Source organism: Dendroctonus ponderosae, unplaced genomic scaffold, assembly GCF_020466585.1.
Source record: "Dendroctonus ponderosae isolate FM_Combo_2020 unplaced genomic scaffold, Dpon_F_20191213v2 Dpon_F_20191213_1, whole genome shotgun sequence".
In the NCBI taxonomy this organism is placed as follows: Eukaryota; Metazoa; Arthropoda; class Insecta; order Coleoptera; family Curculionidae; genus Dendroctonus; species Dendroctonus ponderosae.
In genome coordinates, this window is record NW_026017110.1 from 41,609,360 (window position 1) to 41,626,513 (window position 17,154).

Sequence of the window (17,154 nt, forward strand, 5' to 3'; positions counted from 1 at the left end):
GAAGGGAATGATCACATCGGTGATGGGATCGTTCACGTTCTCTCGAGCTCGAGAATTGGGCACCTGTGGTGTGAGTAAGACATTGTGGAAATCATTTCTAATGTTATTTTGAAATACAGCGTACAGTCATAGCTTATATATCATATGATATTATATATCACATATTATAGCTGTGGACACTTTTTGTCGACAGTATCTCAGAAGTTGCCGCGTTTAATAGTTAAATTGCGTCGCTTTTGAGCGAAATTTAAGCCAACTTTATTATAAAAAGCTAATTGACGGAAAATTTCATTTTAACAAATTATTTTTCTAAATAAACATCATATCAGTGTGGATAATGGAGGTGAAAGGATATTTTAAGAGATGAATGTCGCATTCATCTCTCTCGAGATTGAGCAAGTTGAGATCATTCAGCTGAAAATTAAAAAAATTAAACTAAAACATTTTAAGATAAATAGTTTTTCCTTAATAGACTGTATATTTTCAACTTTAACTTTAAAGTTGAATTGGCTTGATTACTTCTGGTTGTGATGGTTCTGTACTTCATCCAAGCCAATTTATCCAATCCAAAAGCGATAATAAATAACAAAGTTTACCGATTAAAAAATGCCCTAATGAATGAGTTTGAGTATACGAGTCTAAATGTAACAAAAGTATAATTTCAAGAGTAATAATTTCAGTTCGGCTTATTATAATAACATTTTAATGCTTACGTACATATTTTTTTCACAGATGGAGTGTCATTGGTGGTGTACACAAGTGAATTTAACAAGTCTGAGCTATAATATATTTACTCCAGATGAATTAAAAAACTTGTTCGACAAACGTGATACTTATGAAAATGAGGATTTCTCTTGCGACTGTGAGAATCTCATGGATATTTTAAGATCAAATGTTTCCTACCAGAGTTTACCCATGAATTATGATATCCATTTTGACGATAAAGTCAATATGAAAGTTAGTGCAGTAAAAGTTGCTACAAATATTTTTGAGCGAGGTAAGATTTTTACAAGAAAATAGACTGGTTAAATTAAAGACCCTCCCTTCTGATATTCTTTATTATTGTGATAATAATTTCTGACAATGATCCTGCAGAAAATGGACCCTGACTTGGACAAGACAACCTTGCAATTCTGCCACTAACATTTTGGTCGGGCATGTCTTAAACATGTTTGTTTATATTTAATTAGCAAATACTTCAATTGATGAAAGCGTTCTCTTCAGTACCTAATCTTAATGTGCATAGAAAAAAATATTTTGAGCGACTAGCTATACTACAGTTAGAAGCTAAGTTATAGAAAAACACAAGTACAAAACTAACTGAAGATGGGTCGGTCTCTTGGGTGCCTCGAAAGACGAAGAATCGTATCCAAAAGCGGTTATTTAGTAAATACTATTATTATGTATTAACTGAGACATTGTAACTTCATAAGGCCATTTTTTTCAAAATTACGTATTTAATAAAATCGCGTTGTTTGTTTGTTTTCCCAAACAATGATTTTCAATTGTATTTGGTTTCCTTTAGATATGTCAGTGCTTGAAGGCATTCGATGGTCGGAATCATTAGATCTAGTGTTCAAGAAAAATGCTCTTAACGATCCCGATTTGGTCTGGCAATATTTTGCCAGTCCTGATGGTTTCATGCGTCACTATCCAGGTAAATATCTATAATATAAAAAAACTAACTTCAATTGTCATAAATTTATAAAGCATTACAGTGGATATAGACTTAATATGGAAATCCTATCAAAAGAGAGAAAGAGCCTTCTGCCTCTTTCCTTCCTTAATATTAAAATATGTAATCTGTAATCTAATTGACGTAATTTCATTTGTAATTGTCATGTAACAAGTAAACTGAATTAATTAAATAAATATTGTTAGAATTTACTTTTCTCTCAGATCAATTGAAATTATTCTAATTACAAAAATATTCAGTAATAATTAATACGTTTTTTCTAACAATTATAACAGTCATTACCTTACTTACTAGGGGTTTGAATATTCTATCTATCTATCTATCTAATTAACCTTCTTCGGCCCATTCTTGGACATAGGCCTCTCCCAGTATTTTCCACTTTCCCTGTTTCCCGTTAAAATGAAGAAAAATAAAATAATTATTTAATAATACATAATTGACTTTACATCAGCATACATCATAATTCATTAGCATCAGATTCTGTATCGGTCTTTTCAAGAGTTACATATACAACATTTTCTAATTGCCTTATTAACATTAAGTATTTTTTGCAGCCGTAAAATGGTCAGAAGAAAGATACGATCAAACGTATGATTTTAGAACTAGGTCCTGGTTTACCGAAGCTATGACATCGCCAAAAGATATAATTATACTACTGGACAGATCAGGATCCATGAAGGGCAAAAAACGAGAACTATCACATCAGATAGTCAATGATATTTTAGATACATTAAACGACAACGATTTCGTGAATATTTATACGTTCAACAACGTTAGTGAACCGCTAGTGGATTGTTTCAATGATACACTATTTCAGGTAATACGAAAAACATCATTCTCAGCTAACGATATTCTGCGGGCTAATTCAGCAGCACCTACCTATTTAACCTAAAGAAATCTGTCTTTTAGGCAAACGAAGAAAACTTGAGGCTACTACGAGAATATTTACCAGTTTACGAAATAAAGCGAGTTGCTAATATATCTGCGGGATTGGAGAAAGCATTTGAAATACTAGCGCATTTCAGACGTACCAATCTGAGTAAGTTTCGATTTTAACATTGGAAAAAGTCTAATGCATAACTTGTATTCACGTAAAGCATTTATATATAGTCTTTACTTTCATATATTTTCTTTGCTCAATACTTTGCTCTGGATACGGAGCAAGCCAATGCGAACTCACTCGATTTTTACTAGATATCCCAGAAACCAGACAATATGTGAAATAAAGCGTGGAAATCGAATCAGGAAATAGATTTGTGTAGGTGTTTTATTGAAATACATTTGTGTTGTTGAAGTTATATACATATACATAATATACGGGTATACACAGTCGATCTCTTAAGATGCGCCGGTTTTCCGCCGTTTGCTGAAGGCAATTCCGGTTGCACAATTGATCGCTTGGGCATCTGACGCCCGCGCATTTTAGACTTGTTGGGCGATGCGGTGGAGATGAGTGAGACGATCGCCAATGCCATATTGTGAGCGATCTAGATTGCGATGATACTCTAGTTTTTAAATACTATTTTGGTTTTTAAAAAATAGATGGTAACGTCGATGTATTGAACAGTGTTAATTGGGATAATTCAGACTAGGAATTAGATTTGAACATACCACAACGGTACATAAAGAAAACATTAACAAGCGTGATATGCAATTAAAATAATCGTATTATTTTCAGGTATATTCGAGATATGGAAAATGCCTTAGCGAAATTTACTGAAGCCGATTCTCGAAAACGCTTTCGATTCTCAAAGGAAATTGTGCTAAATGTTTTGTTGCCATTAGTCACCACCAGGAACGAATCATAAATCGAGCCCTTCATGTTCTGCATAGATTTACGATTAGATATGATAGATTTGATAAATAGGAACATTTTCTGCCAACTCTTTGATAGTGCCGATACAAACCATACCGCGGCATAGCGGCCCATTTCCAGCTGCACCCGAAAAAATCCTCTTTTTGCAGTCAGTTGACCGAAAAATGTGGCAACTATAAGTTGAATAAATTTAGTCGATTATTAGACATAGTAGTAGAAAATAAAATTATTTAAGTTTAAGTCGATCAATTTGAAATTTGTATGCAACGGCAAACTATCAGAACGATTCGATGTCCCATCCCTAGCCCGTCCTCTAAATCTGAATATTAGTGTATAAGTGTATTTTCCAACAATCGAAGCGCCAGACGATGAGATAGAAGAATGCTATTCTCAATTAGAACAACGTTTGGAGACTCTACCAAATCGAGAAGCCACGGTGATATAGGAGACTATAATGACAAAATTGGAAGAGAACCTGGAGATGAACATATACGCAAAGTGATCATGGAAAATACAGTCTGGGAGAATGAAACACCAGAGGAGAACGATTGCTGCAATTCTGCTTTAAGTTATTACGAGCAAAGGATATGAACATCATGCAAGGCGACTATACCTCTGGGCGTCACCTGGAGGCCTAGATAAAAATCAGCTGGACTACATCTTAATAAAATCCAGGTGGAGAACTCCAATCAGGAATACCAAGTCGTACCCGGGAAAACATTGCCATAGTGATCAACAGTTTCTTGCAGCACAGCTCCGAATAAATTAGGCAGATCGCAGCCTACCAACACCTTTAGAAACTTGTGGAGTCTTAACATAACGAAAATTTCAAAACAAGGGCAAACATAGAAGTCTCAAAATTAAAGGCACATACGCGAGTAGACAATGACTCGAACTCATTGTGGAACAAAACAAAAACACGACAGCAAGATCTTGTTAAAGATAATATCGGAACGCACATAACATTACCTGCTGCCACAAATACCACCAGAACAATCCAGATTTTCCCAAGTCGTGGAACCAGAGAACAGATACGAAACCTCCGACAAATAATTGAAAAATCTAGGGAATTCATTGTGCCTACCTACCTATGCTTCATAGCTTACTCTAAACAAACTCTTACTCTAAAGCATTTGATTGCATACGATGGCAAAATTTATAGACTATTTTAACTGAAATGGGAGCTTCTCACCACTTAATATCGTTCGTTCAAAATGTATACGACTATAGCACAGTATACGTCAGAGTAGAGAGAGATCTGACCAATCGATTGAGAGTGTGTAAAGGAGTTAGGCAGGGTTGCATCATGAGGAAAGCGCTGGATGACTGGCATGGAGAAATCACCATTGACGGCAACAAAATCTGCAACTTGCGCTACGCCGATGATACGATTCTAATCGCTGCAACAGAAGAAGAATTGATCAATTTTATACGAAGAGTCGAAGAAACAAGCAAGAAAGTAGAGCCTGCAGATAAACAGAATGAAAACCAAAATAATGATAATTGACCGTCAAAATAATAACAGACCTGAACTAAAGAGGAAACACAACATCGAGACACTTGGCGCCTTCATATATCTTGGTACCACAGTCTCGAGCAAACGCGGATCCATCACGGAGATAAAGAGAAGCGCAATAGCGAAACAATCCATGACCAAATTAATCAAAGTATGGAAAAGCGATCACATATGCCTCAACACCAAAATGAGATTAGTCAGAAGCTTGGTGTTCTTAGTCTTTCTATATAGATCAGAATGCTAGACTTTAAAAAGGCGGATAAGCGGATGATAGATGCCTTCGAAATGTTAGGTTGGCGCAGAATACTGAGAGTATCAGGGATTGAGAAAAGAACCGACCAATCCATTCTGGACCAACTCAGAACTAAGAAGAGATTCAGCATTTTTGGGGTCGGAGAAAATAGCTAAATTCTTTGGTCATGTTGTCAGAAGAAATCGTCTTGAGAGACTCACTTTAGAAAGGACAGTCCCTGGCAAAAGATCAAGAGGAAGGTCGCCCACCAGATACATGGGTCGTATAACCGGTCTAACCGGCAAAAACCTCACCCAAACATTCAAGATGGCAGAAGATAGACATGAATGGAAAGTCATCACAGAAAACAAAACATGAACTCATGATGCTCGAAACCGAGCAAACGTTTCAGAACCGTGATATTGCGCATGCTCATTCTATGGGAGAATTGTCGGCCATTCCATCCAACGAAGAACAACTCCGCATCAGAAACGTAAGGGAATATGTACTGTCATTAGAAGTACTTGCGTGCCTCAATCAGATATTTTACCTAAATTGGATAAATACTTAGTTATGAAGGGAAGGCGGAACAAAAATCTTATTTTTAACAATATTTTTTAGGGAAAATGTTGGTATCATGTAGCGGCAATATCCTAACTTGTTCTATCTATCCCTAAAGTTAGCAATATTGAACCTGAATTACCCTGTATGTAGATGTACGCATATCACTGACAACTTTTATGCATGCGATTGATTTATATTTACTTAAACATGTTCTGTAAAGGGGATCTATGCATAATGTAAAATATTTAGAACATCTGTTCTGTTTAGGTGCCAATTGCAATCAAGCCATAATGCTTATCACGGAAGGGATCGATTACGATTATGATGTTTCAATGTTTAATAATTCCAATTGGGCCAAAGATTTTCCAGTACGAATTTTTACGTACTTGCTTAGTACTGAAAAGGAAGACGAAAAGCAAATGGAGTTTATTGCCTGCTCAAATATGGGTTAGTTTAAAATTTCACAATTTGCTACTTTGCAGTATTTGGAAGCTTACCTCTTCTTGTACTGATGAAAAAACGTACTGCATAGGTTCAAGCTTCATTTCAACATGGGTGATAATGGGTAATTGCTCTAACTAAACATCTTTAACTCAATTCCAGGATATTACGTAAACATGACCACAAAACCTGATATTAGAGAAAAAATATTGAAGTACTTAAATGTCATGTCTCGACCAATCAATTTTGAATGTGATGATAAACAGATCCCAATATGGAGTTACTTGTATGTTGATCTAGCTGATAGAAGACTTTCTAATTGGTTATGGACAAAGTTTGAAGGTATTCGACAACGCGAAGTCTTTCTGGATCACGTAAAGAGGAGAATTGATCTACAACAGCTTAGACATAACAGTTTAAATCATATGCTTCTGCAAGAAACCCATGTAAGGCACACGTTTTTAGCTGCAACTACCTGCAGCATTAAACCAAATTAATTATTATTTAAAACATTTATTTTATATCATAAGTAGTAGAATAATTGCCTTGGTTACCAATTGGGGGAATAGGAGATGGGCTACTTGAACGTATTTACTTTTTAGGATTACGAAAAATATGAAGAGAAGAAAAACTATAAATATATGACAACAGTATCTTTACCTGTTTATGGCCGCAGAGATAATGAGGTAACGCTTATAACATGGAAAGATGTTAAAACAAATCCATACTGTTTAATATATCAGCAGATATTTAGAAACTTAATAAGCTGATAGATTCTTAGTTGATCTATTTGTTTATTAATGTGAAAAACATTTCAGTACAAGTTAACTGGAGTGGCTGGTATTGACGTTCCAATTTCATTTTTCAGAGCATTAATTCCACATGATAAGGTAAGTTAGTTGCAAAAAACATGATTAATAGCATTTTTTGGCATATTTGCAATTTTTTGTTGACTCATTTGTAGCTGTGTGAGTACACTGACTTGTAGTGGTTATCTATAATTCTGGCAAAATAAGCTAATCTCTTTCGAAGCAAAAGACGCAATTTAATGCATGTTTTTTTCAATTCCGAATTTTATTTGCTAGACGCCTATCAAGTCATAATTTGCGGTCCACCAAACGAGTTTTTTAAACCACCCTGTAAAACATGAGACAGAGAGAACAACAGAATCAAAACATTTTGTTTTCATTTGCAACGCTATTTTCATTTTCACTTTAAAAGTGTCATTTTGGTCAGCAATATTGATTTATTATGGGCTTCTAAAGCTGTTACCTTTTATCCTGCCGAGTAACAAATGCGCAAAAAGATCAGGTTGGTTCATTCGTAATCCGCATAAAGATTCTGATAATACGTCTTTCTTTAATACCACACCAAGCTCATACTTGAAACATAATCTTGTCTAAGACAGTCAAAACATAGCATATTTAATTATTTATGGGAGAAACAGATCCATCTTCGCTGATTCAAAATACATCTTATTTTACTGCATAGTAAAAAAGCAATGTTATATCGAAGTTTTCTATACAAAAGTTTCACATCGACCAATAATAGCTAAACGTGCAAAATTATTAAATTCGATTTATTTCATTTACATCTCAATTTTATTCAATTCTATTTAAATTTTATTTTTAATTTTCATATTTTATTTTTTTTTTTTGTGTTTTATTTATTTGAAGACCGGTAATATCAACACAGAAACTCAATATTGAGCTCCTATGGGACCCTACGATAAAGTTCCTATACAAAAATAGATTACAACAAGAAATCTAAGAAAATCCGATTTTAAATACTAACGACATCAATCTAGCTTGGGAAATAGTCAAGAATAATATCAAGAATTCGGCAAGGGAGGCACTTAGAGAACTTTGAGATGATATATTACTGAATGCTTTTTTTTTAGCAAGATATCGTTTTTGGCGTTGATGATGATGTTTATCATTTTATATTAAATATGAAAAATTACGAAATAGATATTTAAATATTGATTATTTGTTGTTACGAAATAAAATAAAAAATAATTGAACATATTATTAGATTAAAAGTTATTAATAATAGTTGTGACACTTTATTTGCACTTAATCTTGAGCGTTTTTCATAAATTGACCCAGCCTTCTTTAGAAAATATCCGCTCAACATCTGGATTAACAATTGTCTCCGATGAAAATCACTAAACAAGTAGGTAGTAATACTTTACTAGTTCGGAACTTTGAATCGTGCGATACAATGCAAATGGACATCATCTGGGCAGCATCTGGACTACAGACGTAGAGTAAGACATAGGGAATCGGTACCGAGATTCTATCGATACGATTTTATTTAATTTAATCTTTTCTTGGTACGAATTTGCGTCCGCAATTAATCAGGTCAGATTTAAAATAGGTCCAACCGTTTTTCAAAAACTTTATTGTAGTGGATCGTATGTACAATTTTGTTGCACAACATCGATTGTTAGTTCTTAAAACAACATTTAACAGTACACGGCAATGGGCAATCTCATTTGCAATGATAATTACCCGATCGTTTGAACACGATTTCCAAAAGTTTGTAATACATTTTTCTGCAAATATATGGATTATTAATTGGTTGATTCATTGTTATCAGCGTTATAAAATAAACTACACCGAACACAATCATATCACACTCAATAATTAATATATCAAAATCACTGTCCGTTTATTAACCCAATCTGTGTTTGCAAAGTTTGTCAGATCTGCAGATGCACCCGCACTAAGAGAAAAATGTCGAATTCAAAGTGCATATGTGCGTCCCAAGCCTCAGGCGCGAAGAGACCGGAGTGTGAGCCGCCGNCGGCTCGCCGTAACCGAGAAAAATCGGTTCGCCCTCCCATAAAAAATTATCACTTCACAAACGATCGCTGGGAAATGTTCTCCAAACGTCAGGAAGGTCATTTCTACGGGCTTTAAAACCATATATGGGGATTCATAACTGCTATAACCAACCCACATAAAAAAGGAAGAGTAGATCAGATATTTAACCGATCTGTATAAAACGACAAACATTGCAGACGAGCCTACCATAGCAGAAATAACTATTAACGAAGATGCCACGATCAATACATCTGACGTAAAAAACGCTCTACAGAAACTGAAAAATAGAAAAAGCGCCGGGAAAGACGGTATTCAAAATAAATTGCTCAAATACGGTGGGCAAAGACTAACAGAAGAATTAACAACGTTAATACAGAAAATTATATATCAACACAAAATCGCAGATGAACGGCGAACCAGCACTACTGTGTTAATGTTCAAAAAAGGGAACAAGAGGATACCATTAAATTATAGAGGAATAAACCTTTTAAGCAACAATCTTACATCGTTGGCGGACGAACAACAGGGATTCAGATCGGGAAGATCTTGCACAGACGCCGTGTTCGTATTAAGACAAATAGTCGAAAAGTCGATTGAATACAACCAGCCGGCGTTGATATGTTTTATTGATCTAATCAGAGCATTTGACCGTGTCAAGCTGAAGACGTCCTGCATCTCCTTTACAACAGGCAAATCCAACACAATCTGATTAAAACCATAGAGAACATATATACAAACAATAAAATACGAGCGCAAATAGAAGGAGACCTTACAGAACCAATACCGAATCACCGAAAAGACACTGCTGGATAGAGAGAGGGAAACGAGAATGTTAGAATAGCCTGTAATGTCAAGAACATCAATGAATGGGTAGCAAACAGGACGAAGGAATGGAATAAGTACATAAGCAGGATGGACCACCGCAGACTTGTGAGAATCGCTCGTGACAACTCCCATTGGGACGAAGAGACGTTGCGCGCCACAGGAAACGATGGAGCGGCAGCCTCACCCAAGTGAACGATAATTGAACAGGCGATTCGCCTAAAATAAAGAATGAAGGAGAAGAAGATATCTTTTTTCAGTCCTAGAAATATGCAGGATGAAACAAGCAAATGGAACACATTCAGTATCCGCATGTTTCGACATGTCAAAATACTTATACCCGTAACTCAGTGATTTTTTAGTTGACACAGTGCTGCGCAAATGGCTGGGTGCGCCAACTGAACGCACTTATTTTGACAAAGTGATCAAAGGTTATTCATAAAAATGTAATCGACCATTTTCATGTAAAAATTTCAGTCTCTGGTCTCGTAAAGCTTAAATCCGCTTTAATAAATAAGTTATCTCATTTACCAATGAGTAGCAACTCATTAACTCCGTGAGCGGCAACAACTCAAAAGCGCAAATCAGCTCAATGTTGCTGAGGCCTACTGCTGTTCATGGTTTGCAGAAAATTTGTACAGGCTAATCACCGAGTCATACAAACCATATCAAATGCACTTTTATTATTAATGGATGGAGCTTATTATGTAGTACCACTTCAACATGTCTTATCAACTTTGGCAAACTTATATCCTGATCAAGAGAACCTGAAGTCTTGTGATATGGTTCCAGCAGATTGGAGCACCACCACATCGCTATATTAATGTCCGACTGTACTTTTTTCCAAATCGGTGGATCGGTAGGCGATGTTTGCCGGAATAGCCAGCACTATCACCTGATTTTAAGTCATGAGATTAAAAGAAAATTTATTGGGCTTAAGAAATTAATATAATTTTAGCAGATTTTAGTTTGTTGTAAGAAATAACATACATTTCCTTTTCACAATTATTTTTATTTCGGACAAGATCGCACAGTTTTTTATTAACCTACTTTTTATTTATAGACGATTTTGTCTCATTAGTCAATTAAATGAAATTTGCAAAATAGCGCTATAATAAAACCATGACTTATGAAGATAATCAATGTCGACACTGCAATATTATAATGAGTTATCCAATTCGAGGTTGGGAAAGTAATGCCTTGCTATTTAAAATCTGTCAAAGGCAAACGTCATCCGAAGCGTTTTTGTTTTAATTGAAGGTTTGCCATTTTGGAATTTGGATCGTTTAGCTGTCAAAGAACGCGTAAAAATTCTTAATTGTTACTATAAAAATGGTGATTCTGCTGAATTAACGTTTACGGCTTTACGAGCAGATTACAGTCAACATAATCGACTCACAACGTTGAATCTTTACATTGAATTAAAGTTTCGTGTCCGTCTGAATATTTTGTGTGTTTTTATTAATTTACTTTCCCAAGCAAAAAATGAATAATCCTGTACAAGGTCGCGTTTATGAATCGAAACGGTGAATTATTTTCTAAACTAATATACCTAGAAAAAATGATTAATACAAAAATTGTAAGGAATTTTATTTTAATATTATTTACATAAAGAAAAATTTAGTATACAGGATTAGTCATAAAGTCACAGCAACGCAATGTTACCTTTTTTCTAATAGTACACTCCATATTTTATTCAACAATTGAATTTTTGTCCACGTCCACGAGATATCCAGTTCTCAAAATTGAATTGAAAAATGTGTTGATGTAATTTGCCAAATTATGAAATAAAATATGAAAACATTGTTTATCAAGTTATCATATAATGTTTAGGTCACTATAACAACGTGGAGTCATCATTCTTTTGTTCTAAACAGTTAATCTCTAATTGATACGATTGTCAAAAATTCATTTTATATGGATTATTTCAGCTTTAAAATGTCACGTTTAAGTGAAATTGAGCGTATTGATATATTAATAGAATATTATATTTTGGACGCCAAGTACTAACATATATCCATGAAACATTTCCTGAGAAATGAATTGATCGCAGGCAACACTTTGAGAGTTGCAAGATAGAAAAACTCACGAAATTGCCGGCATTCCTCGTAATATCTTTATTTATTAGAAAATTTAGTTCAGCGACTTCATTACTATCAAGAAAACGGTGCGCATCTTGATCACTTTTTAAAATAAAATTTCAGTTTATTCCTGGCAATCAATCACCTTATCTTGTTTATAAATTTTGTCTATTTTTCATTCACTATTCCTGTTTGTGCAGAATTTAAAGTACGAAATATAATAATTTTGCGAAATACAGCAACCACAATTTTAACAACTCGAGATATTCAAAACTAGATTTTTCTTTATGTAAATAGACTGGAAAGAACCTTTCAATTTTCGTGTCAATCATTTTGTTCTAGCTCAGGAAATAATCCACCGTTTCCATACATAAAAGCGACCCTGTATATAAAGAACATGTTAGCTAACGAATTTCTTATACTTTTAGATTGGAGTTAATGGATATGCATTTATAATTACCAACAACGGATATATATTGATGCACCCTGAACATCGAACTGAGGTTGTTACTTCAAAAACTTCAAAAACTTATGTTTTTCACACATTCAACAATATTCTTTTTAGTTTGAAAATATACTAAAACCCACGTTCAATAGGGTTGACATTTTGGAAACTGAAATTCTAGACGATAACAATGAACCTAGAATATTCGGGGCAGAAATTGTCAAGGTATGTCTCAGTAGAACTTCTTAAAACATATTTTAACCCCTAATAAATATATGCGATTTAAGGGCCTGTTTGATTATCCAGGTTATATTGTATTTCGAAACCTCAATTTTAACGAACCTGTGTTTTCCTAGCTACGCGAACGAATGCTGGAAAGACATGATAAGCAAGCCACATTAAATATTAAATATACTCTAGATGATATGGTGAGATAGACATATGTACATGTCAGTGTTAAGTTATAAATGCTGAAATTTTATAACATTTCAGAAAAGAATTATACGTGCAACCAGGCATTACTATTATACAGAAATAGGGCCGTTTACGCTATGTATAGTTTTGCCAGATGAGTATGGACATGTAAAAATCAATAAAGCTAACGCTTCATCTCATTTACATAATCCTCCTCCGGAGATCATTATGGATAACGACAATTGGGCAGTACACCCTGATTGGTAGGTCACATTTACTTTATTAGTACTAGCATTAAGAAAATGAAATGAAAATGAGCATTTCAATGACATTGAATATTTCAATAGTTCTACATTATTGGAAGACTCGATTGCAGGCCCACTTAAAAATTATTTATTTTATTATCATTACTACAATAATCGAGTGAACAATGGATCTGCGTTATGCAGCTGACGGAAGAGGATGAAAGGCGAGTATCCGGCGTCTAAAAACCGGAACTTTTTGGATAAGGGAATGAACCCCAATTCTGGTCCACCATCTCTAAGATGTTGACCGGAAAGTTAACTATCTGCCCTCGTAGAAGAGGAGTCATGGAAGCTGCACGTATGCCTAGGAATCAGACTGGCCAGATGGATCTAAACTCAAGAGACAAAAATTGCAACGAAAACCGATTATGAACATTGGAACATGGAATGTACAGAGCTGGTACAAAACGGGAGCTCCTAACAGTGCCATACAACAACCAGAAAAAATAGAAGTTGAGATAGTGGCGGTACATGAGATTAGATGGCATGATAGCAGAAGCCTCAACATAAGTAAGTCTGTGGCATTTTTAGTGGAAATCAGAATGGGCGGCATGGGTATGGAATTGGTTTCGACGTAAACGAGCAATTTGAAACAGTGTTTTGCGCTTTGAACTCATAAATGATGCTACATACGAATAAAGTCACAATGGTATAACATATCCTTATTATCAGTATATGCCCATACAAGAAGACAGGGACAAAGTCGCTAAGGAATCCTTGTACGAGATGCTTAAGAACAGTAGAAAGCCTGCCCTAACAGGATATGATATTGCTATGTGGGGATTTCATTGCAAAAATAGACAAAGAACCAAGTTTAAGGCCGACAATAGGTCAACATATCTTTCACAATATATCAAACGACAACGGACAAGACTAATAGCATTAGCATCATCTGTTCAATATGTAGTGTAGGATCTCAATATTCCCTCACAGACTCCATAAACAAACTTGGATGAACAGATTCACCATGTCGTGGTGGACGCCAGATATAGTAGCAGTGTCCTAGATGTAAGAAGAGGACCTGAGAGGAGTAGACGGAGATACAGATGATTTTCTGGTAAAAGCCAAATTCAAAATCACAATATCGAGTCACAAAAAACAAAAACTAATCAAACCGCACAATGTAACATAGGGAAAACATAAACTCATTGAGAATGTAAATCGTACACTAAATGTTGAAGGTTTGTGGAGCTATGTTGAAGAAACGAGAAAAATTACAGCTGAAGAAATCATCGGGACAACCAAAAAGAAAACGACTCAATCATGGCTTAATGAAGTGTGTCAACAAAAACTGCAAGAAAGAGAAACTTTTAGAAGAGCGATGATTCAGCACGATACTCCTGAAAATCGAGAAAAATATGCAAACTACCCTAAAGAAACTAGGAAGCTCATAAAGAGCCAAAAACATCAATGTGAACGTCGAAAATGCGAGAAAAGCGGCCAAATATGAAACCCGATGAAGAACACATTGAAAATACATACCACATAGCCCTGTAGAAAAACCATCCAAAGAACAAATTCGAAAGGTAGTAATAAAATTAAAAACTCAAAGGCTCCTGTATCGGATAACATACCATTAGAACCATTGAATGACAGAGGTAAATCGTTATACATACAATTACACTAACTAATTAGTTTGATATGGATAGAGGGCTCAATACCAACAAAATAGCAAGAAAGGATCATAATACCAATCCACAAAAACGTGACAAGTCAAAGTATTAAGACTACAGGGAAATCTCACTCATTAGTACCGTTTGCAAAGTCCTGACCCATATTGTTCTGGATAGAATAACTTCATAGTAAGAGAGCTTGCTGGGGAATATAAGGAGGATTTCAGGAAATTTAGATCCACTTTACACTCAGTCTACAACTAGAGATGGGAGTTCAACAGTACTGTCCATAATCTATTCATATATTTTCGGCATGCAAACGACAGCTTTGAAAGGTCCCAGAGTGGAATGCAATGGGGGAATTCGCAATCCCAAAAAAACTCATTCAGATCACGAAAGTATGTATGAAAGATGAAAAACTCAGAGTGCGAATAAACAACAGGCTCTCAGATGGTTTTGAAATACGTAGCACATTAAAACAGGGATATGTAAGCAGGGACTTGTAGCCTATAATCTTTAATATTGCACCAGCGAAAGCTACGAGGTCGGCAGAAATTTAAACAGAACTCCTGACTGCACGAGGCTCAAAAGTATTGTTATCATATGCAGATGACATTGACATGATCATTGGAGACCCCACGCCAACAGTAAAATATATCTTTAATGTCGCAGAGGAAATAAAAGGCAGAATTCAAGCCATAAATCCATGGCTCTTCTCTATAAAAAACTTTTTGCATGTCCAAAAGCATCTCAAAACCTCAAAAGTGAGAGTCTAGAAAAGAAAAGAAAATTGCTAAGGTTAATGCAGAAGAAGGAGAAGAAGAAAGGGGGGTCCCACCTCCCACGTACCACTGACAGCTCCTGAAGGGAACTGAAAGTGCCCCCGATTAGGGTTGGAAAGGGCTTGGAGATTGGATCGAGAGTCAGCAACAATGATTGTGATGGAAAAAAGAAAAAGAAAAGATGAAATTTTGTACTGAACTTAAAAGGATTCGTCTCTTTCAATCTTGTGTGACTTACTTCCATTAATTAGTGCATTATGGGAGATAGGGTCCACCTCGTAGCGGGTTTCCCCAGGAGGTTCCAAATACCCTTCTTTTTATTCTAAATGAATGTGCAATGTTCTTACTGTGCATAAAATGAAATTGATATTTGAACTCTGCCTAATTATTGCAAATAAGTGGATAAAACGAATTCTTTTAGTCTTAACATATATTTATTTCCTTAACTTATGTTACTGTTTTGCAATGGGCATCACCTGACGAACTCAGCCAGAAAATCGAGTTGTCCAATGTCCGATAGGAGCTCCAAGCCGAGGTTTGGTCCCATCTTATGGTGAGCCTCTGAGGGAAAGACTCTTGACGTGTTATCGTCTCGTAGTAGCTTCCAGCCATTAAAGTGCCTCTCCAAAATATTGTTTATCTAAAGTCTTCGACCCTGGTAACGTTTGCAAGAGAAGATCCTGTGTATTGGTTCGTCTTTCTCCATATTCTCGCAATGTTCACATGTGGCGGTAGTGTGTTTGCCTATACGCTGATAGTGTATCCTAAATTGTCCATGTCCTGTCAACATTTGGATGGTTCTCTTATTACAGTTAACATTAAAATTCTGTCTAATGTGCATTTTTTCTGTCTCTGCATTGCGCTATTGGTCTTGCCATATGTTAATGGTTCTTTCTCTTAGTTGCTCCTTTAACCCTCTTCTACTTAACCTGGGTTGTTCCTCTAGGTGCCATTCACCTCTTCGGACTTCTTGACTTCTTAAGTATTTCCGTTGATTTAGAAACTCAAATATAAGTTTCTCTATCGGAGGAATGTTGGCTAGAACAACAGCAACTTATGTCGATGTAGTACTGTAGGCTCCAATGATGGCCCTCGAAATAAGGCTAATGAAGAAAAACTTACGGGTTTCCAATCAAAAATTCTAAGAACTATTTTTCGTTCCCACCACGACCCTAATTTAATAACCAACCAGCATCGCATCAGGACGATCGCGGAGACTAATCAGCTTTATGGTGACGGGGTTATAGAAAATTGGACCAATAAATTAAGTCCCAGAGCTTAAGATGCTATGGGCATGTCCATAGACTATTAAACGACAGACTGACGAGACTGGTATGGGAGGAGAGACCGTCGGAAAAAATGATACGTGCGACACACGCCACAGATGGAAGGACAACATCAAAGCAGATCTGACAAAAATGAATACTCCTATGGACATGAATCTTTTGGAGAACAGGGAGACCTGGAGAAACATAGTGCAGTCAGCCATGACCCATCCTGGGTTGTAGATTGTAGACATACCTTGTATCGCATTGCACAATAATCGAGTGTTAAAGTGATATTGTTTAATTTATTTTGGTTGCTGCTTACAATATGGGT

The 17,154-nt window shown here is 35.6% G+C and overlaps 1 protein-coding gene across 1 annotated transcript in view; it reads left to right on the plus strand.

The window, feature by feature from the left end:
• Positions 1-17,154, plus strand: part of LOC109536832 (voltage-dependent calcium channel subunit alpha-2/delta-3) — a gene marked incomplete at its 3' end in the record, with an annotated part of 40,641 nt that overhangs the window by 15,365 nt on the left and 8,122 nt on the right. Inside the window, 12 exon segments of the mRNA XM_048666256.1 lie at positions 733-997; positions 1,526-1,657; positions 2,251-2,513; positions 2,606-2,735; positions 6,092-6,271; positions 6,428-6,711; positions 6,868-6,951; positions 7,084-7,155; positions 12,425-12,499; positions 12,562-12,666; positions 12,798-12,869; positions 12,934-13,118. Of these exon segments, the coding sequence (XP_048522213.1) occupies positions 733-997; positions 1,526-1,657; positions 2,251-2,513; positions 2,606-2,735; positions 6,092-6,271; positions 6,428-6,711; positions 6,868-6,951; positions 7,084-7,155; positions 12,425-12,499; positions 12,562-12,666; positions 12,798-12,869; positions 12,934-13,118 (1,847 nt within the window).